The sequence below is a fragment of the Erinaceus europaeus genome, chromosome 13, assembly GCF_950295315.1.
Source record: "Erinaceus europaeus chromosome 13, mEriEur2.1, whole genome shotgun sequence".
In the NCBI taxonomy this organism is placed as follows: domain Eukaryota; kingdom Metazoa; phylum Chordata; class Mammalia; order Eulipotyphla; family Erinaceidae; genus Erinaceus; species Erinaceus europaeus.
This window is the reverse complement of record NC_080174.1, coordinates 96,573,722-96,596,866: the sequence shown is the minus strand read 5'-3', so window position 1 is coordinate 96,596,866 and position 23,145 is coordinate 96,573,722. Positions and strand designations below refer to the sequence as shown.

At 43.2% G+C, this 23,145-nt stretch overlaps 2 protein-coding genes and 1 long non-coding RNA gene across 7 annotated transcripts in view; 2 read left to right on the top strand and 1 right to left on the bottom strand.

The window, feature by feature from the left end:
• The window catches only part of LOC107523087 (zinc finger protein 709-like), a 424,510-nt gene extending 411,122 nt beyond the window's left edge, over positions 1-13,388 (bottom strand). The window contains exon 1 of the mRNA XM_060205028.1: positions 13,289-13,388. The gene's annotated coding sequence lies outside the window, so the exon portion shown is untranslated. The remainder of the gene's footprint in view (positions 1-13,288) is intronic.
• Positions 1-23,145, top strand: part of LOC132542441 (uncharacterized) — a 242,382-nt gene that overhangs the window by 183,496 nt on the left and 35,741 nt on the right. The gene's annotated exons all lie outside the window — the stretch shown is intronic.
• Positions 1-23,145, top strand: part of LOC132542412 (zinc finger protein 14-like) — a 123,046-nt gene that overhangs the window by 91,237 nt on the left and 8,664 nt on the right. Inside the window, exons 1-2 of one of the 5 annotated variants that reach the window (XM_060204989.1) lie at positions 4,646-4,820; positions 15,942-16,072. The exons of 2 other annotated variants lie outside the window; for them this stretch is intronic. In XM_060204989.1, coding sequence (XP_060060972.1) covers positions 16,058-16,072 — 15 coding nt within the window. In that variant the 5' untranslated portion in view covers positions 4,646-4,820; positions 15,942-16,057. Of the gene's footprint in view, positions 1-4,645; positions 4,821-13,480; positions 13,545-15,941; positions 16,073-23,145 lie in introns of those variants that run through there. 2 more of the 5 variants (XM_060204988.1, XM_060204990.1) reach the window with 2 other exon arrangements.

The window sequence follows — 23,145 nt, the reverse complement described above, 5'->3', positions numbered from 1 at the left end:
GTGTAAATAAACATTTGTGGGGCCGGGTGGTAGTGCACATATTACAGTGCAAAGGTCCCAGGTTTGAGCCCCTGGTCCCCACCTGAGTGGAAAAGGTTTGCAAGCAGTGAACCAGATCTACAGGTGTCTCTCTGTTCTCTCCCCTTCATTTCTGGAAAAAATATATATGGAGAGAGAGAGATAGACAGAGGGTGGGAAGGGAGATGGAAAGAGGGAGACACTAAAATAAAACTGAAAATATACCAGAAGCCTCTAGGCCTGGGTTACAGCCTTGGAGCTCAGCCCATTGACGGGTCAGGCCAGTGCCCTAGTGGTGATTTCATCAATTTGCAGGAGGCTTTTGGTTTTGCTTCTTTTTCGTCTTTTTTTTTTTTCACTGTTCAGCTCTGGCTGACAGTTGTGCTTATGGTGGTGTGGGGGATTGAACCTGGGACTTTGGAGCCTCAGGCATGAGAGTCCTTTTGCATAACCATTATGCTATCTGCCCTTTGCCTTTTCGTCCAGTTTTTTAATTTTTAAACAAGTGATGGGCTTTTACTTGTTTCATTGATTTATTTATATTTTTTCTATATATTTATTCCCTTTTGTTGCCCTTGTTGCTTTATTGTTGTAATTATTATTGTTGTTATTGATGTCATTGTTGAATATGACAGAGAGAAATGGAGAGAAGAGGGGAAGACAGGGGGAGAGAAATATAGATACGTGCAAACCTGCTTCACCGCCTGTGAAGTGACTCCCCTGAAGGTGGAGAGCTGGGGGCTCAAACAGGGATCCTTATGCTGGTCCTTGAGCTTTGCCACCTGGACATAACCCCCTGCCCTACCGCCCGATTCCCTCGTCCATTTTTTAAGTGTGTGATTAGTAGTGGTTCAGGAGGCTGTAAGACTAGGGGCCAGTTGGTGACACACTAGGTTAAGCACACATGTCCTCATGTGCACGGAATCATGCTAAGGGAAGCAAGCCAGATGGAGAAGAATTGATACAACGTGATCTCACTCACAAGTAGGCACGAAGAAACAATGAAGGGCTGGGTGGAGTGAACCATATAAGTGCACCTGTTACCATACAAGAGGACCCAAGTTCAAGGACCACTCCTCACCTTCAAGGTGGGAGGAGCTTCACAAGGTCTGCAAGTAGCTCTTTCCCCTCTGCTCTCCATAGCTCTCCATATCTCTCTGTCCTAACAAGTAAATGGGGGGGGGGGATGCTAAGACTGGAAGTCGGGAGGTAGCTCAGCGGATTAAGCGCACTGGACCAGCTTGAGGATCTGGGTTGGAGCTCTGCTCCCCACCTGCAGGGGGGTCACTTCACAAGCTATGAATCAGGTCTGCAAATGTCTATGTTAGCTTCATGTTAGCCTGAAGGCCTATTGATGACTATCTGTGTTTATCCTGATGTTGTCAAAACATCTCCTTGAAGTTGCATACAGCACAACAGAGAATAAAAAGAATTTGACATGTTAGATATAATGCTATTAGTAATTAAAAAAATAGTTCATTGTGGTCCGGAGGTAGCACAGTGGATAAAGCACTGGATTCTCAACCATGAAGTCTTGAGTTCGATCCCCAGCAGAACATATACCAGAGTGATGTCTGGTTCTTTCTCTGCTCCTATCTCTCTCATGAATAAATAAATAAGTAATTTAAACCATTCTTAAAACACTAATGCAAAATTTATTTTATTATTCTTTATTTATTAGATAGAACAGTCAGAAATTGAGAGAGAAGGAGGTATAGATAGAGAGGGGTATAGATAGAGACACCTGCAAACCTACTTCATCATTTGCAAAGCTTTTCCTTTGCAGGTGGGGACTGGGGTCTTGAACCTGTGTCCTTGCACATTGTAACATGCACACTCAACCAGGTGTGCCATCACCCAGTCCCCAAAATTTATTTTATAAAGAATGTACAAGTGAGCGAGGTTAGATAGTATAATGGTTATGCAAACAGTCTCTCATGCTTGAGGTCTGAAGTTCCAGGTTCAATCCCCAGCACCACTGCTCTGGTAAAAAAAATAAATTAAATAAGGGAGTCAGGTGGTAACACAGCGGGTTAAATGCAGGTGGCACAAAGCAGAAGGACCAGTGTAAGGATCCTGGTTTTAGCCCCCGGCTCCCCACCTGCAGGGGAGTGTCTTCACAAGTGGTGAAGCAGGTCTTCAGGTGTCTATCTTTCCCCCTTTCTGTCTTCTCCTCCTCTCTCAATTTCTCACTAATCTATCCAACAACAATGACAATAATAGTAACTACAACAATAAGACAACAAGGGCAACAAAAGGGAATAAGTAAATGTTAAATTAAATAAATTAAAAACAATACAACCACGTTTCTACTTGCAATTTATAAAAATTTGAGGGAAAAATGAAATTCAGGGGACAATTCACCTAAAGAGTAACAAGATTCAAAGATTTGGGATGTCATCAGCTCATCCAAACTACAAAAAATAGCACACATCAAAGTTCCACACTTAGAAAACGTGCAGTGGTAAACAATTCTTAGCACATACCATGCAACAAGGACTCCTGTTCAAGCCGTGCTCTCTTCCTGCAGGGGGAAAGCTTCACAAGCAGTGAAACTGTGTAAGTGATGTTCTTTCCTTCTCTCATCTCCTCTCTTTATCTCCTAATATCCTTCTTTTCATAGCAAAGTAAATAAGTTAAAAACTCTGCAGTTTGCACCAAAGGAAAAGACTGTGGGGTGAGTGGGGGGTGGAATATAGGTCCTGGAAAATGTTGACAGAGGACCTAGTGGGGTTGTACTATTATGTGGAAAACTGAGAAATGTGATGCATGTACAAACTATTGTATTTACTGTTGGATGTAAAACATTAATCCCCCAATAAAGAAAATAAATTTAAACAAAGTTTGCAGTGGAGAGACCATCTAGGTCCATCACAAAAGATCTGTCTTCCTTGAAGGACATATGCTGAGGCTTGACCACCTACTTTCACGGAAATAACTTATCTTGCTGAAATAGGCATAAGGGGACATTCTGAGAATAAGCAGACCCCTCACCCTCACAAGAAGATTTACTCCTGCCTGCACTGAACATATCCAATCAAAAACACCTCTAAATGGGTCATAAATCCTGTGCCCATTCCAGAAATAGCCAACACACACTACAAATAAATATATTATTTGGATTTATTATTGGATAGAGACAGAGAAAGTGAGAGTAAGGGAAGCTAGAGAGGGAGAGAGGCAGAAAGACACCTGCAGCACTGCTTCACTACCAGTGAAGCTTTCTCCCTGCATGTGGGGACAAGGGGCTTGAACACGGGTCCTTGTGCCATGTAGTGTGTGTGGTTAACCTGTGCACCACACCTGTACACTATATAAGGCCCTGTCCCCATGGACTTCTCAGCTCCCCCTCCCTAGGTTGGGTCTTCTTCAATTCTGGATGGACGTCCTAAGCTCTCCTGGCTACTTTATCTGGCTTCTCAAGCTCTCCCCTGGCTACTACTAAACTTTCCTTTGTCTACATTCCTGACTCTCCTTGCACCACTTAGTGTCTCATATTTGTAACATCTGATGCTAATACCTATGGAGCTAGCCCCTCTATTGACATTGTTGTCACACATTTGTCTCCAAGAGTCTGCCACAGTATTGAGAAACATACTCAAAAGTTGAAATCATATTTAAAATACTAAAAAGATAGAGAAGAGGGTAGATACCATAATGGTTATGTAAAGAGACTCTCATACCTGAGGCTCCAAAGCACCAGGTTCAATCCCCCCACCACCAGAAGCCAGAGCTGAACAGTGATCTTGTTGAAAAATAAAACTAAAAAAATCAGTACTGCCAGCCATTATGGTGAATCCTTATAGAAATACAGATGGAAATGTCATATTATCTAGCCATTCCACTACTAGGCATAGACCCAAAAGATAGAACAAAACTGATTCAAAGGGCTGTGCATAACCCTATAATCACAGTGGTCATATTCACAATATCAAAAACCTAGAAACAAACAAAATGCCCTTTGACAGATGACTGGATAAAAATGTTATGGGACATATACTCAATAGAGAATTATTCAGCAATAAAACATGATATCATGTCCACTGGGCTAAAGTGGATAGAATTGGAAATTATATTTAGTGTTCCTGAGGGTCCAAAATTCCAGGCTCAATCTCCAGCACCACCATAAGCCAGAGGTGAGAAGTACTCTGTTCTCTGTCTCTGAGTATCTCTCTCTTGTTAATTTAAAAAAGATACTATGACACAATTCAGGAATCTGTACATACCTGGCCTTCCTGCAGGCTTCCTACAGGGTGAGGAAGTAGTTTCTAATGTCCATGTAGAGTTTTGCCCTAAACTGCACCATAATAAAGCTTCATCGATATTAGTTTGCCAGTAATTTGTCAGTGCTTGCAATATTATATTATTTCAGGGCTACTCACACATTCACAAGTTTTGTATGAGACAACACACCCACCACCATTGTTCTTGCCACTCACAAACACCATTGTTCTCACAAACTTCAAGTGGCAGGTTGGTTACATTTTTTTGTAAATGCATTTGATTTGGTCACCTCTAGTCTACATCCAACAGGAATCATCTGGTGCTGTCTTCACTGTACTTACTTCACCTCGTGTCCAGGTAGTGCAAATAAGTACAAATTCTACAGATGAGGAAGTGCAAGGAGAGTTAGTATTTAAGTGTAAGAACAATGACTGCGGGTACTGCATTTTTTTTTTGTTTTAGATATTTTTATTAAGTTGCATTGGTTTAAAACATAAGCTTTTTTTTTTTCCCAGAGGAGTGTACAGCTCTGGCTTGTGGTGGTGTGAGGGACTGAACCTGGGACTTTGAAGCCTCAGGTATGGAAGTTTATTTGCATAACCAGTATACTATCTCCTCCACCCTCTTTTCTTTTTTTTTTTTTTTTAATTGACACCAGAGTAATTGCCACCAATAGTACCTATCCACTGCAACTGTCAGCCTCTTTTTTTGTTTTGTTTTGTTGGTTGTCCTCCTCCTGTGAGGACTCTGGGGATTTTCAGGTGGAGGACAACAAAACTGGTGCAGAGTGTGGTGATTTATAAACGTGTGTGTGCATGTGAAATTACACCCCTGAAATCTTTTTCTTTTTCTCTTTTCTTTAGATTTTATTTATTTATGAGAAAGTTAAGAGGAGAGAGAAAGAACCAGACATCTGTCTGGCACATGTGCTGCTGGGGATCAAACTTGGGACCTCATGCTTGAGAGTCCAAAACTTGAACACTGCGCCACCTCCCAGACCACAATATACCCCCAAAATCTTATACTTTTGGAAATACAATTAAATCACTAATAAAGAAAGTAAAAAGAAACTACACAAAAACAAACTATTTGTGGACCTCATCAAATTATCTAAAAGGTATAATATGAAAGAGTAATGTGATTATGTCAGTTATCAGAGATTGTCTTTTGTTAATGACTGCAAGTCAAAGGTTCTCCTTTCACGGAGTGTCTGTATTATACTCACTCTGTCTCAGAAAGATTTGGACAACAGAAGTTGCTCAGCATCATAGTCTGTCTTAGGTCCATTATCTATCATTGGGTTGAATGTTCTGCACCCAGAACTTAGCAGGGAGCTGTTGTGGTGACTATGTTGATATAAATATGCCCATAGTGAAAATATCAAACAGCATGTGGGGGTCTCTCAGGAAATGAAATAACTTCCTTGGCCATAGTTCCCAGAAGAACTTGCAACACCTGTAACCTGGCAACCACTACACAGATATAGTATGTGGCATAAAATATGTTCTCCTGGGGCTAGGTGGTGGCACATCTGGTTAAGTGCTCACATTTCAGGGCACAAGGACTCAGGTTCAAGCCCCTGGTCCCCATCTGCAGGGGAAAAGCTTCATGAGTGGTGAAGCAGGGCTGTGTCTCTCTCCCTCTCTATCTCCCCTTCCCCTCTCAGTTTTTCTCTCTATCCAATAAATAAATAAATAAATAAAATAATTTAAAACATAGTTAGAAAAATATGTTCTCCTGACATATCCAAATTTATCCTGTGGGAGCCTCAGTGACAGAGGCTTTCAGATGCTGCACATGTTATCCGAATCTGGTCATTTGTCACCACAGTCCAAGAAGTCTGCTATGATAAACAAAATGTCTGCAAGATGAACCAGTGGCTCAAGGAAGTTAGACCCTTCTAGGTTAGGCTGCCTTGTGCTCCACCCCCCAGACTCTTCAATGTGAAGGTCCAAGAGAAATCATGGAAGGGATGTCCTGGGCAAGCTCAAGTTGCTGGGCTGTTTGTTGATAACCTGATGATTCTGTCATCACTCACCAAGACATCCTGGAGGCCTGGGAATGGGGTCACTGAAGTGCCCCTTATCTGTCCAAGTGGCCCATAGCCATCATAGGCCTCTTCTCCATCCTTCCTGGAGATATATGTAGGCACATTGTTCATGGATCTGCTAGGCCCTGTCTTTACAGATGTTTAACCAAGGATAAGACAGGAGCTCATCAACTAGGTCCCTGCTCAATCTGCCAACAGAGGGGTCATGTGTCCTCCATCAACAATGCAGTCAGATATGATTGCAAGTGGAGATTGAAAGTCAAACAGTAGTCAGACTCTGCAGGCCCTAACTTCATACCTACCAAGTTTCATGTCTCTCTAACTTGTTTAAGTTCCATGCTTAGTGTGTGAATAACATAAAGCTTGTTTGTTTTTGCTTTTTTACCAGAGCCCAGCTCCGTTTTCAGTTATGGTGCTGGGGACTGAACTTGAGGCCAGCATGCCTCTGGTGTGAACATGTTTGTATAAATCACTGTGTCTGAGCCAGGTTGAGCACATATGTTTCATTTTTGAAAACACTAATAAATCTATTTTAAGTATATTCCAAGGGGCCCATGACATTGCTAATTTTTTCCTGAGCCTGTGGCGGAAAATGCAGGTAGGCTAAAGGTATTGATTGTCTGGGGAGATGCTGTCAGAGTTGGAAAAAGAACTAGAACTATTAATTGAAGAAAACCTCCTTCCTACATGTGATACTTTGTGTCCCCTTATCAAAAATTAGGATTTGATGGTTTATTTCTGGGATTTCAATTCTTTTCCACTGGTCTGTGTACCTATTTTTAAACCTTTACCAGTGTGTTTTCATTATGATGGCCTTATAATTTAGTTTGAGATCTGGGAGTGTTTCCTTTCCTCAAGATTGTTTTGGTGATTCTAGGTGTTTCCTGGTTCCAGATTTTTGTTCTATTCCCTTAAAGGAGCTTGGTGGAACTTTTCTAGATATCACATTAAATTTGTATATGGCTCTGGGGAGAATATTCATGTTGATGATATTAATTCTTCCAGTTCAAGAGCATGTGATATCTTTCCATTTATTTGGATAATTTTCTACTTCCTTGAATAGCGGCTTATAGTTTTCTGTATATTAGTCATTTACTTTGGTTAGATTTATTCCTAGTTAATTTATTGATTTTGCTGTGATAGTGAATGGGAGTGATTTTTGGATAGCTTCCTCTTCTCACTTAGTGTGTGTATAAAGGAATGCCACTAGCTTTTGCATAGTGATCATATAGCCTGACCCCTTGCTATATTGCCTAGTGATTTCCAGAAGTTGTCTCATAGATTCTTTAGGGCTATGTATGTTTACTATCATACCTTCTACAAATAGTGAGAGTTTGACTTCTGCCCTTCCAATCTGCATTTCTTTGATTCCTTCCTCTTGCCTGATTGCTATGGCAAGAACTTCCATTACTATGTTTAAGAGTAATGGTGATGATGGACAGCCCCCAAATCTGAAGGTGAATGCTTTCAGCTTCTGTCCATTGAATATGATGTTGACTGTTGGTTTGCTGTATATAGACTCCACTAGCTTAAGAAATTTTCCATCTATTTGCATTTTTGGCAGTGTTTTGAGCATGAAAAGATGTTTGGTTTTGTCAAAGACATTCTCTGCATCTATTAAGATAATCATCTGGTTTTGGTCTTGCTTTTATTGATGTGGTGAATCATATGGATTGACTTGCATATATTGAACCAAACTGCATTCCTGGAATAAATCCTACTTGTCATGATGAACACTCTTTTTCATATAATATGCTGTGTCTGGTTGGCTAGATTCCTGAATGGTTTTTAGAATTCATTTGTAAAGCCATCTGGTCCTGGAATTTTGTTGTTGGGAAGGTTTGTTAATAACTGTTTTGATTTTTGGGGTCTATAATTGGTCAATTTAGGTCTGAGAAGATGTTTGGGATGATTTCAGTGCTCTTGAATTTGTTGATACAGTCTTTGTGGCTTAACATGTGGCCCCTCATGGAAGATGTGCTATGTGGGTTTGAAAAAATGTGTATTCTAAGTTCTTGGGGCACAGAACTCTAGATATATCCAGGAGGTCTAGTCTATCCATATCTTCAACTGATTCTTTTATTTCTTTATTGACTCTCTACTTAGATGTTCTAAGTGTGAGAGTGGGGTGTTGAAGTCTCCTACTATTACTGTATTAATATTGTTGTGTTTTTGTAGCTGTTTCATTGTGTGATAAATTTGTTTTTGTTGGGCATTAAGCCAGCTTTTCTGGATTCCTGATACTATGGCCTTTTTACATAATCATTGTTTTGCCTGAAAAATCCCACTCAATTCCATACCTTTGATCTCTCTTCCTTTTACCTCCAGACAGGAGCAGTGCTTTTTACTTTAACAGTCTTTTCCATTAACTCTTGGGCAGGGAACGTTGTCCCTGTTTAAGGGGTCCATTAGTCTGCACAGACTTTCCTATGGTTCTGTTTATAGTCTGCCCATGAGCTCAGTGGTCTTGTGTATTCTGCTGCCCCTTCCCTGAACTCTCTTTCAGTCTTCCCGTGTGAAAAAAAAGTCACAGGTGGTGGGATTGGTGTTCCTCACACTCTGCAGTAACTGGACAAGGCTGTCTTCTGCGGATGCATTTGCCAGACTGTCCTTCTCTGCTGCATTGCAGCATACGCAGCTCTCGAGGATAAGCGCCATCTTCTCATCCAGGCCCCAGGGCTGAGCTCCATCTAGCAGTTCCTGGCATGTCTCCAGGAGTAAGCTGCACCCAGAAGCTGTCCGGGCTGGCTTAGCCAAGACCCTCTCTCAGTCTCTTCCACGCAGCTCTGCTAGCCTAGGCTGGGGAACCTTGGGGGGGCTTTTGTCACCTTCCAAAGGTCAGCTAGTCATGATGGCAGGGGCTATGAATTCATAGGATGAGTTCCCAGCCTTCAGCTACATGTGTTCAGGTCCCAGGAGAAGCAGCATAGTGGTCAGGTAGAAGGAGGGTTCGAAGGAGCAGGTAGTGCAGCTGAGTTTGCAGGAATGGAGAGTGTGTTTCCAGCAGACACCCACTAAGTCACTTCCCACATACCACACCCTTGTGGGTTTGCGTGAGTCTTACTATACGCCCAGTCTAACGTCAGCCATATGGGGATTATGTCCCAAAGTCCAGTATCCACACATTGAGCTGTTCCCACCTCTTTGACACTTGGAGTGTTGTGTGTGCAGTAGACAGCCCAGGAATATGGCATCAGAATCTGGGAGAAATTCAGGTCCACTACCTACTTCCACACAAGGACAACTGAAGCCCAGAAAAGTCATGTGACTTCTTCAAGTTCTCCTAAATTGGTCCACACACACTAGGTTTATTTTTTATTTATTTTTAAATATGTAACATTAGTTATTTTTGCTTTTGTTGCCCTTGTAGTTTTTTGTTTTTGTAGTTATTGTTATTATTGATGTCGTCATTGTTAGATAGGACAGAAAGAACTGGAGAGAAGAGGGAAGGACAGTGAGGGGGAGAGGATAGACACCTGCAGACCTGATTCACCACTTGTGAAATGACTTTCCTGTAGGTGGGGATCCAGGGGCTCGAACCTGGATTTTTTGCTAGTCCTTGCACTTTGTGCCACGTGTGCTTAACCTGCTGTACTTCCACCCCACTGCCACAGGATTATTTGTCTATATATAATTTTATTTATTTATTTATTGCATAGAGGCGGACAGAAAGCAAGAGGGTGGGAAAAAGAGAGAGGAAGAGAGAGACACCTGCAGCATTGCTTCACCACTTATGAAGCTTTCTTCCTGCATGTGGGGACCGGGGACTAAAACCCTGGTCCTTGTGCACTACAATGTTTGCGTTCAACCAGGTGCAGCACCACCCAGCCCCCACACACTTCAGGATTATTTTATCCAATGTGGTGGATGGGTCCCTCCATAAGACCAACCTTGAAGCTCTAGGATACAGCGTGTGCGTGTGTGTGTTTGTGTGTGTGTGTAGGGGGGTGGGCGGCACTCTAGGTGCTGTGGGGGTTGGTCATTGTCCATATTACCTAGAGAGGAGTCTCCTGAACTCAAGGAGGAAGGACACACAGACCTCTCCACCTCCACCAGACTTGAATCTTTGGAGGAACTTGAGGATGGGAGCTCTTCTGGTGAGTGGCTGTGGAATGAGATTGGATCCCAGGCATACGACCAGGGCACAATCTGGGCCAGGAACTTGGCTCTGTCCTTGCACAGGACTGAAGCCCCTCTTCGCTGGAGGGACCTTGATCATCTGGTGAAGATGCCACCACTGCTCAAGGACATTCTTCTTTTCCATTTCTCTGCTGGCAGTTGACAGCTACTGTATTCTTTTTTCTTAATTTATTAGGAGGATTAATTATTTACAGTCTGGTTGTATTGCACCAAAGTAAAAGACTGTTCCATGGATTGAGTTCAGAAACTCCTTTGTTTTAATTTTTTTTGTATTATCTTCATTTACTTATTGGATACAGAAAGCCACAAATCGAGAGGGAAGGGGGTACAGAGAGGAAGAGAGAGAGACACCTGCAGCACTGCTTCACTGCTCGTGAAGTTTTCCCCTGCAGGTGGGGACCGAGGATTCGAACCTGGGTCCTAAAGCACTGTAACATATGTGCTCAACCAGGTGTGCCAAGACCTGGCACCAGAACCTCATGTTTTTAAGTGCCCAATTTTTATCCACTGCACTACCTCCCACACTATAATTCTTTCTAATCTTAAATAATTAGAAGGCCTGACTCATTGTCACTAACTTGATGACATATAAGTCTACTCTTACTCTTCAGTCACATCTTTCATTTTCCTTTCATATCAAAGCCCTGAGTTGAGTGAAGCACTCATATTACTTCCCTGAATGAACCTTTTTCTCTCAAACTCCTTTGGCTTCATGGTTCCCACTCCTCACTCCCTAAAAATCTCTCAGTCAAGATGAGTTCAGGTGGTGACCAAGCAAGCTCAGGCAATAGGGGCCTAATTAAAAAAAAAGGTTCACTGTCTACAACCATGATTGTAGCTCCGCTACATGCTATCAAAGACTTCTCTCATCAGAACATAGCTCAATTCTCCTCTCTCTCTCTCTTTTTTCTATTGCTTTCAGTGTTATTGCTGGAGCTCAGTGGCTGCAGTAGGAATCTACTGCTCCTGGAAGCTATTTTTTCCCTTGTTGTTTATTGTTGGTATTGCTGTCATCGTTGTTGGATAGGACAGAGAGAAATGTAGAGAGAAGGGGAAGACAGAGAGGGGGAGAGAAAAACAGACATCTGCAGACCTGCTTCACCACCTGTGAGGTGTCCCCCCTGCAGGTGGAGAGCCGGGGGCTGGAACCGGGATCTTTAGTCCAGTCTTTACTCTTTGCCCCACTGTTGTCTGTCCAGCCCGTCTCTTCTCCCTTAGAGTGAAACAGTCTTCAACTTCACACCAATAATTCTAGAAGCCTGATCACATGGTAGATCTTAGTCACCACCTGCTCTGCCTCTATTTCTAACCCAGAACAGTTGATAAATGGATATATCAACTAGGGCAAAGTAAATGGACTGTGAGTAATCATATGGAGAGCTGTTTACCTGCATTGTGTTTTTGTTTGTTTTCTTACCAAAACTATGCTGACTTCTGAGTTATAGTGGCTTTGAGGACTGAAACATGTTACACTGAGTCTTAAGCATGAAGTTTAGTGTATATAACTGCTATGCTAACTCACTGACCCCAAACATGCCCCAGACACATGGTTTCACTTCAAAATTGTTTAGAATATGGGCCCCAGATAAAATAGATGGGGTTTACAGTAGACAATATTTATATACCTTTCCCATATTTGGGAGCTACTCTCTTCCCTGATTCAGCTTTCTAGCCCTTTTTCCAGCCATGACATCATCTCCCCAGACAATAACTTGTGCCCACCTACATATCAGATGTCAGGCTCAGGAAAAAAACAACAACAACAACAACCTAGTATAATCATAGGCCCTTTGGAATATAACAAAAATAGGCCTACTATCTACAAAATGGAGACCTCCAAATCTTCATCTACACTATTCCAGGTTCATAATTAGTCAACAATTTGTTTGGCTTCATATGTCAACTCTTCTCAGCCACCAGGTTCCAGATGCTACCTCCTCAGCCAAAGTTGTCATTGCCACCAAAGCCACCTCCATGGCCACCACCAAAGTTTCCAGAACCACTTCATCCTCTTTGGCTGGACGAGGCTCTAGCCATCTCTTGCTGTGATAAGGCTTTTCTTGCTTCACAGTTGTGGCCACTCACAGTATGGTATTTCTGAATGACAGTCCTGTCAACAGAATCATGGTCATCAAATTTACAAAAGCAAAGCCTCAGAAGTCGGGTGGTAGCGCAATGGGTTAAGCGCAAGTGGCGCAAAGCACAAGGACCAGCATAAGGATTCCGGTTCGAGCCCCTGGCTCCCACCTGCAGGGGAGTCACTTCACAGGTGGTGATGCAGGTCTATAGGTTCTCCCGTTCTGTCTTCCCCTCCTCTCTCCATTTCTCTCTGTCCTATCCAACAACGACATCAGTTAACAATAAAATGGCAACAAAAAGGGAATTTGAATATTTTTAAAAATTAAAAGCCAAACCAAAACAAACAAACAAAAACTCCTCTCCTTTTGCCAGTGCCCCGGTCAGTCATGATTCAATAACTTAGAGTTCAAAATAATCTCTTTGATGGTGTTCTTCAGTGTCTTCTTTAATGCCACTCACAGAAATCTTCTTCACAGTTAAGTGGGTGCCAGGTCGTTGAGAATCTTCTCTGGAGAGGCTCTCTCTGGTTCCATGACTCTCCATCCACCCTGTGTGGCCTCGCATTCATGATGCATCAACCAGGTGCGCCCTCACACGGCCCCCACTCTCAATTTCTCTTTCTCCATCCAAAATAAATACAAATCAAAGCAAATCAATAAAAAAGCAAACAGCTTAGATTGTTCTCATTAAATCACCATCCGAGCCGGAACAGCTCACTCATTCATTAGCTAGAGCTTCAGGCTCCTTACAAACCACAAGAAGCCGACCCTGAACCACCAGGCTAGAGAGGCAGCACTGGGCTCCAGGGCAGAGACATCTCTGTTTCCGGGAGCGTCAGCTTAGGCCAGCCGCACGGGCTGCTGGGACTTGTAGTTCGTACGGCTCTTCTCCCGCGGCTGACGGCGAGGAGGCGGACTACAGCTCCCGTCAGGCCAAGCGGCGCCAGCGGGGTCCTGCACACGCGCGGCTGGGCGGCAGGTTCGAGTTGTAGCTGTGAGTCGGCGGTGCACAGTAGGTTGCATGGCGGCATCAGGTCAGTAGCAGCTGGTGGGTGTCGGGTGGCGGCGGGAGCCGGGCGAGGCCTCGGCGTGACCGGCCTTAAAGACTTGGGGCTCTGCGTGTGTCGGGGAGGTGCGCCAGCCTCGCCTCTGGCCATTCTGCGCCGCCTCCCTGCTGGTCTGGGTCCCGCTTCCCCTCGCCCCTCTTTGGGGCCCGCGGAGCTGCGGGGAGGTGCGGGGCCCGCGGGGGCGCGGCGTGAGCCGCTGGGGCGGGCGCAGGGTGTCCCGGGCAGGCTCCGGCCGGGCTCCAGCTGGCGACCCGGCGCGGGCGGACCGGCGCGTCTGCGCAGGCGCGGGGCTGCGGTTCCCGGGTGCGCGCGGCGCCTGCGCGGTTGTGCGGCTGCAGGTGGCCGCCAGCTGCGTGTCTGCGGCCTGGCGGGACTGGCCTGCTGGAGCTGGTTCAGCTGCAGGATCCTGTGCAGCGACTCTGTGGCCACGGCCGTGCCGCCAGTCTGGGCCAAACCTCGGCATCGGATATGCTCGGTCGTTATTATTATTATTTTAATATTTATTTACTTATTCCCTTTTGCTTCCCTTGTTGTTTTATTGTTGTTGTAGTTATTGTTGTTGATGTCGTCATTGTTGGATAGGTCAAAGAGAAATGGAGAGAGGAGGGGAAGACAGAGAGGGGGAGAGAAAGACAGACCTGCTTGACCACCTGTGAAGCGACTCCCCTGCAGGCGGGAGCCGGGGGCTTAACCATGATGCTCACTCCTGTCCCTGCACTTTGCGCCACGTGCGCTTAACCTGCTGCGCTACCGCCCGGCGCCCAATAAATAAAATATGAAAAATAAAATCAAAATGGAAGGAAGAGCAACGGTGGCGGGGGGAGGGAAGAGCAGGAGAGACACACTGCAGCCTTGTCTCCGCCCGTGAAGCTTCTGCTGCAGACAGGGATGGGAGAAGGAAGGACTGAGACCCAAGGCCCCAGCACTGTGCCATGTCGCTCAGCTTGGCGCGCCACTGCCGGGCTTCACCAATAAAGGATAATACAGCTGTCAGTCCCCGCATGAGTCTGAAGTTTGCTAGTGCCCACAGGAAGGAAGTAAGAAAATTGTTGGAATGAATTTTAACTATTTTTTAAGTATCTTTATTTGGGTACTAATGGTTTACAGTCGACAGTAAAATACAATAGTTTGTATATATGTAACATGCTCAGTTTTCCACATAGTGGTTCGACCCCCCACTAAGTCCTTCTCTGCCTCATGTTCCAGGACCGGAGTGTTAGCTGGGGGCCAGGCACCCCAGGTTAAAATGTTCCTATTAGAAGTGTTAGCTGGGGGGGGCTGGCACCCCAGGTTAAAATAAAATATTCCTATTCGAAGTGTAAGCTGAGAGGTGGAGGGCAGAGTATAGGGCTCTTCCTTGGTTCCTTAGAGCTCTCCTACATTCTTCCTCTGCCACTGACCTAGAAATCTTGCCGTCACCTGAAATTCCCAGATTTAAAGCAGCCTCCTTGCAGAGCTCATGCCATATATAGTCTTCAAGCTGCCATCTTGGCTCCATCCAACCCCCTCCCCATATCACTGTTTCCTTTTTTTAAATATTCATTTATTTATTTACTCCCTTTTTTGTTGCTCTTATTGTTTTATTGTTGTAGTTATTATTGCTGTTGTTATTGATGTTGTTGGATAGGACAGCGAGAAATGGAGAGGAGGGGGGAAGATAGATAGAGAGGGGGAGAGGAAGATAAGACACCTGCAGACCTGTTTCACCGCCTGTGAAGCGACTCCCCTGCAGTTGGGGAGCTGAGGGCTAGAACCAGGATTCTTGCACCAGTCTTTGCACTTTATGCCACCTGCTTTTAACCCGTTGCGCTACCGATCCACTCCCCATATCACTATTTTAATACAGGTCTCTGAGCAGTATTTAGGTAAGACTTGAATTAGGAAGTCTGATGGACATTTTCCTAGATCTTTTAAAACTTTTTTATGTATTTCATTTTCCCTTTTGTTGCCATTTTTTTTATTGCTGTTGTAGAGATTATTGTTATTGATGTCATCATTGTTAGATAGGACAGAGTGAATTGGAGAAAGGTGGGGAAGAGAAAGCCACCTACAGACCTGCTTCACCACCTGTGAAGTGACTCCCCTGCAGGAGGGGATGCAGGGGCTTTAACTGGGATCCTTAGGCTAGTCTCTAAGCTTTACGCCATGTGCGCTTAACATGCTGCACTGCCACCCAACTCCCATTTTACTAGATTTTTGTGGATGTTTTTGCTGAAGAAAAATTAAAGGTTTGAAAAGATGTCAGTAGAATTTGTGGACTTTCTAGTGGTCCTAATGTTAAACTAAATGTTTCCATAACCTCTTCTGTTTACATGCACAGCTAGTGTATTGTACCTTTTATTCACTACAGTGTCTTCCATCTAGGGGCCATACTATCCAGTGAAGAGGCTGTGCTGCTAGATTTAAACAGAGTCTCAAGCTATTGCTGTGATTGATCTTCCATTTTCTGGCCTGAAAGACATTCAGGGAAAGAGGAAGAGATGGCAGTTTCTTGGGTAAGTGACATGCCCCACATCAGATTCTGTTTCTTTTTCCTCTTGAATAAGTTGTATTTTAATTGATACATGTTTAATTTACAGTTTCTCTTTTGCCCATCATAGTTCTTTCTGTATCTCTTTCTGTCAGGGCACTGCTCATCCCTAGCATATGGTGGGTCAGGGAATAGAACCTAGAACCTGAGAGCCTCAGGCAGAAACTTTATTTCCTCCACCCTCATATTTCTCTTTCACTTACTTTTTTTTATTATTATTAAATTTTTATTTATAAAGTAGAGACACTGACAAGACCATAGGATAAGAGGGGTGTAACTCCACACAGTTCCCACCAGGAGAATGCCATATTCCATTCCCTCCCCTGAATTCTTTTATATATATATATATATATATATATATATATATATATATATATATATATATATGGCAGAGAAATAGAAAGAGGAGTGGAAGACAGAGAGGTGGGAAGAAAGATAGACACCTAAAGACCTGGTTCACCGTCTGTGAACTGATTCCCCTGCAGGTGGGGAGTTGGGGTATTGAACCAGGTTCCTTACTCCTGTCCTTACATATTGCACCATGTGCATGTAACCTGCTGTCCTACTGCCTGACTCCAGACTTCCTTCATTCTTCATCCCTCTGGGAGTATGGACCCAGTGTCATTTATAGGGTCCAGAAGGTGGAAGGTCTGGCTTCTGTAATTGCTTCCCCACTGAACATGGGCACTGACAGGTCAGTCCATACTCCCAGCCTGTCTCAGTCTTTCCCTAGTGGGACAGAGCTCTGGGGAAGCAGGACTCTTTCATTTTAACTTTTTAAAATTTATTTTACTGAAGGAGTGAGAGGGAGAGAGGACTGACCAGAGTACTGCTCAATTCTGGCTTATCATGATGCTGGGAATTGAAAGCTCAAGTATGGAAGTATTTGCATATCCACTATGCTATCTCCCCAACAACTTACTCTTTTTTTTTTTTTTTTTCTTAATTTTACTTATTTATCAATGAGAGGGATAGGAAGAGGCAAAGCAAGGACCAGACATCACTCTGGTATATATATATATGTGCTGCCAGGGATCGAACTCAGGACCTCTTGCTTGAGAGTCTGATGCTTTATCCACTGTGCCACCTCCTGGACCACCCCAGCCATTTACTCTTTTTTTTTAAAATTTATATTTATTTTCCCTTTCATTGCCCTTGTTTTTTATTGTTGTTGTAGTTATTGTTATTGATGTCGTTGTTGGGTAGGACAGAGAGAAATAGGGGTGAGGGACGGGGGAGAAAAATAAGGACACCTGCAGACCTGCTTCACCACTGGTGAAGTGATTCCCCTGCAGGTGTCAATCCAGGGGATCAAACTGGGATCCTTATACCCATCCTTGCGCTTTGTGCAACAAGTACTTAGCCTGCTGGGCTACCGCCTGACTCCCACCACTTACTCTTAAAACTCTTATTTTCTAATTAGTATTATCACTGGACTCAGTGTCACCATTCTTAAATGTCATGTATAGATACACACATGAATAGATATGAGAAATAAGGGCGGGTGTGAAACAGATACAATTAGGAGACTTCACTGTACGGCTGTTGGAGAGATGGATCTTAAACCCATCTGGGGTCTCTCAGGTGGTCATTCGTGGTCTCCACTTGGTATGCTACCTACCAAAAGACCCTATGAAATAATTTTTGAATACCAAGACATCATTTTTTTCTTCTTTTTTTTTTAACCACAGCACTGTTCAGCTCTGGCTTATGGTGGTCTGGGGGATTGAACCTGGGACTTTGGAGCCTCAGGCACGAGAGTCTGTTTGCATAACCATTATGCTATCTACCCTCCACCCTTTTTTTTTTTCAAGACATCATTTTTTATAGAGACTGCATCAGTTTAATTTCAGCATTCATTTTCTTGCTTTAAGCATGCTTTTAGGGTTTTTGATGGAGATTGCATAGCATGTACATGCCACTTTTAAAATGGTCATTTAGTTTTGATAATTATTAATAATCAACTAGTAACCAACATCTTGGTATGAGCCCTTGGGTCCCCACCTACAGGCTGTGAAGCAGATCTGCAGGTGTCTTATCTTTCTCTCCCCTCTCTACCTTCCCCTCCTCTCTCCACTTCTGTCAGTCCTATCCAACAACAATAATAACTACAGCAATAAGACAACAAAGGCAACAAATGGGAATAAATATTAAAAAAAAGATTAAAATGTATTATAGTGATTAAATGTATTATAATTAAATAGTGACTTCTTGGTGTGAAAAAGAAAACCATGTATCTTTTTAAAATAAAAAAAAAATATTTATTTATTAATGAGAGGCATAAGAGGAGAAAGAGAAAGAACCAGCTATCACTTTGGTACATGTGCTGCCAGGGATTGAACTCAGGACCTCATACTTCAGAGTCCAACACTTCATCCACTGCGCCACCTCCTGGACCTCATAAGCCACGTGTCATCTTGATTTTAGCCATTTTCTCTGTTGAGATATATTTTCACCACTATTTCTAGTGGTATGAATAATTTCTAGGTACATTTATTTCCACTGTCTACCTTTAACTTGTATCACAACCATATTAATAAAAAGAATTCAGCATCTAAAAGTTGAAATTTTCTGTTATGTATCTAAGTGAAGTGTCTTACGAGAAAATTGATTGGTCAACTAATTTTGTCAGTCTCTATACTCCTTTGTAAGTGCTCCTGTGGTGGCAGAATCATGTGTTTCCCACTTATTGAGTCACCACCTATCCTCCAAGTTATTTCATTTTAAAATGTTTTTATTCCTTTTTTCAAGGTTTAACTAATTTCTGAGAGATAGTGACTCCAGAACTCCCCCTCAGTTGTAGAATTAGAAGATACTTGGAAGTATCCTATAGTCCTTGGGGCATCAGACCTGAAAGTCTTCTCACTATCTCCAGTACTTCTCATTAAAGGAAAATAAATGTTCATTTCACGTGTTACATATGAAGAAGAATTTCATAGACACTAATATAGGGAGAGAGAAAGATGAATTGAGAGAGAACCCAGAACACAATTTTTGTACATGTTAGAATCAAACAAGGAAGTTTAGGCTCAAAAAATCTAATGGTCTACAAATTGAGGGGTGTCCCTGTCCTGGTTTCATTCATTTAAAATAAAATCCATATGGTCCAAGAGATGGCGCAGTGGCTAAAGCGCTTGACGCAGTACATGTAGCAGAGTGATGCCTGGTTCTTCCTCTCTCCTATCTTTCTCATCAATCAATAAATAAAATCTTAAAAAAAAAAAAAAAAACACAACACCTCCAACTTATTCTAATATTATTTTAACTGGTGTTTTCTATTGTTTAAAAATTTTTATCTTTAGTTTTTGGTTATAGATCATCAGAAGTAGAGAGGGAACTGGGTGATAGAGATGATAGACACAGAGAGAGACAGAAAGACACCTGCAGCCTTGTTTCACCACTCACAAAGCTTTCTGCCTGCAGGTGGAGGTGGGGGCTCGAACCTGGGTCTTTGAACATTGTAAAGTATGTGTTCAACCAGGTGTGCCACCATGTAACCCCTCAGTTTATTCTATTAATAATCCTGGAAATAATTAAACTAGAAGATAACTCAATCCAAGAAATACTTTACAATGAGTGGTCCAGTAGGTGGCGCAGTGGATAAAATATTGGAGTCTCAAGCATGAGGTCCTGAGTTCGGTCCCCAGCAGCACACATATCAGAGTGATATCTGGCTCTTTCTCTCTCTCCTCCTCTCTCTCTTCTATCTTTCTCATAAATAAATAAAATCTTTAAAAAAAAATAGAAATAGGGGGTTGGGCAGTGGCGCAGTGGGTTAAGCGCATGTGGTGCAAAGTGCAGGGACCGGTGCAAAGTGCAGGGACCGACGTAAGGATCCTGGTTCGAGTCCCCGGCTCCCCACCTGCAGGGGAGTCGCTTTGCAGGCGTTGAAGCAGATCTGCAGGTGTCTCTCTCTCCCCCTCTCTGTCTTCCCCTCCTCTCTCCATTTCTCTATGTCCTGTCCAACAACGAACAACATCAACAATGGCAATGATGGTAACCACGACGGGGCTACAACAACAAGGGCAACAAAAAGGGGGAAAAATGACCTCCAGGAGCGGTGGATTCATGGTGCAGGCACTGAGCCCAGCAGTAACCCTGGAGGAAAAAAAAGATAGAAATACTTTACAGTGAGTAAGGACCTAAAGTCACAATTCCCTACCACCTCATGGGTGTGTTATACAGAACAAAGAAATGTTACAGGTGATTGTGTGGTTCTGTAATGTCTCTCCTATTTTCTCAGCCATCACATTTCTCTCTGCCACTCTCCCCCTCTATCTAAAAAGAGAAATATACTTTGTCATCTCCCTCAGGTGTTACTGCAAAATTTCAGGCTGTGTTTACAGCAAGCAGTGCTCTCCTTACTCCAGTCCTGGCAGGCTGTAAATAACTCACTGCATTATATAAGAAAATGGATTTGGGGAGACAACATTCTTCTCATGCAAAAGGCTTTTATGCTTAAGGCTCTAAGGTCCTAAATTCAATCCCCAGCACCATCATAAACTAGAGTTGAGCAGTATTCTGTATCCCCCGTATCTGTATTTTATTAATAATAATTATAACTATTAAAAGGGTCCACAAACGGCAAAGTAGCTCACTCTGATAGTTTTAACTCTTAGCATGTAGTGTACAGTGTTCATTTGAGACAGCCCCACCACACAACAGGCAGCTTCATTGTTGGGGTTTCTTTCTGAAAAATACAACATAAAGGAATAAAGTCCCACTGGTGAAAACATAAAAAGTAAAAATAAGTTAATTTGTTCACTGGTAGATCTCTGAGACCTCAATCTGTTCTGCCTGAGCCTGTTTATCCAGCCACCCAAGTGGAGTTAACTCCCTTCCCCTCTTAATGGACATAAGACCCTGTCACTGTCACAGACTTTCCACAAGGGTTCCCTCCTCCCCATAGCATCTCTTTGTATTTATAAATAATATTTTACTTACTATTGTAGAGTGAAATTGAGCAGGATGGAGAACAGTTTTCTTTTGTCCTCTTCTTTTTTCTGCCACCAGAGTTATTTCTTGAGCTCAGTGTCAGAACTTTGAATTCAATGCTCCAGGAAGCCATTTTTTTCTTTCCATTTTATTTGATAGGACAGAAAGAAATGGAGAGTGGAACAGAGGTAGATAGAGAGAGCCACCTGCAGACCTGTTTCACTACTCATGAAGTGTCCTCCACTCACGAGGAAACCAGCCTCAAACCTAGGTCCTGTGTCATGGTGATATGTACATTTAGCCAGGTGCACCACTGCCCTGCACCTGCTAATACTTATTTGATTAATGTAACATTTTTGCATTTTTAACATTTTTGGACACTGGCACTACAGAGAAGTGTAGTGTGGTATGATCACTCTAATTTCCATGCTTCCATAATGATGTTAATTTTATAAAGAGCTATGTGTGGCTAGAGATGTTTCATTTCTAACTTACATAATCATCATCTATTCTTTTTTTATTCCATTTTTTTTCTTTCCTTTCTTTTTTAAAAAATTATTTATTCATGAGAAAGATAGGAGGAGAGAAAGAACTAGCCATCACTCTGGTTGGTACATGTGCTTCCAGGGATCAATCTCACGACCTCTTGCTTGAGAGTTCCTTAGCCACTGAGCCATCTCCCGAACCACCGCATCTTTTTCTCTCTGTCATATCTAACAACAACAACAAGAATAATAACAATAAAACAGCAAGGGCAACGAAAGAGAATAGATAAATAAAAATAAAAAATCTTAAAAAAAAATTAGACTTTAAAAATACACATTCCCAGAGAGATAAAGGATATGGAAGCTTCCAGTGCAGGGAACTCTGGTCAACATGGAACTCTGGTGGTGTGTCGGGTTGCATTGCGGAGAAGAGAGAAGAGACCAGGAACTTGTAGCAGAGCGGGAACACAAATCTTTATTCACGCGGATGTCCCAGAGTTGGGTGTGAGCACAGCAGTTTAGGCCACGTGGAGTTAGCAAAATGGCCGCCTCCCACTATGCCCACCAGCCCTTCTCCAGGTTGGGACGTGGAAGAGAAAAGGAGCGAAATTGGACTAGCAGCGGGTTTTATAGGGTAAAATCCATAAGTGACAAGTCGGAAATGGCTAGGAAAGGGGGTAGAGAGGCAAAAGGCATGCTGGGAAGGTGAAAGAGTCCTTAGCAACTGTTGCAATGGTTGTAAATGAATTAGCAATAGCCTGAGGGGATAACATGGTGGGGATCTTTCAGGCAAAACAATGATTATGTAAAGAGCAGGGGGGCTTGGCTTTAAGGCCCAACATCTCCCTCTTTCTTTTTATCTAATGGCCATAGTATCAGGAATGCGGGGTGCTTTGTGAGGCAGGGAGTCTGATGGGACGAGGCACACCTTTGGGGTTACTACTGTCCCTCATTGCTCAACATCTCAGTAGAGAGACTTAACAGGATTGACACACTCCTCAGGTTCAAGCCCTGCCAAGCTCAACCACATCCTCACAATTTCCTGACAGCTCCCTCTTTCCAATGGCCATATTTAAATGGGACAATTCTGTAAAAGACTCCATCTCTGACAGAGAAATAGTAGTGTAGGGGTAAATAGAAACCTGTTGGGCAGAAACCTATATGATATCGTGCAGGCATTTAAAAAAAAACGAATAAGTGGAGCAATAAGTAAAAGTAGCAAGAGACAGTGTGAGACTGGTAGGCAGAGAGAGGCTGCCTGATAGGTGGAGGTGTGGGGGCCTGGTAGGCCGAGGGGTAAGAGGGGTGATCTGGTGTTGCAAACTCCTGAGACAGCTGGCTGAAAGGTTTATGGACTGCTACAGTCAGTCCTTGAGAAGTCCAGCAGTGTAAAGAGAGTGTCCAAAGGTGTATCAGCAAGTCCGATAGAAGCGTCAGTCCAGTGCTAATGATCAGGGGAAGAAATGATGCACATCTATCTCGGGGAAGGACAGCCACTAGAACTTTGCTTCTCTGTAAAGAGTGAGCTGGAACCGCCAAAAGGAGATAGGCAAAGCAGAAGCAGGAAGGGCAGACAGCAATGGACGAGAGAAAGGCAGAAAGAAAGTTCTGTCTTTGG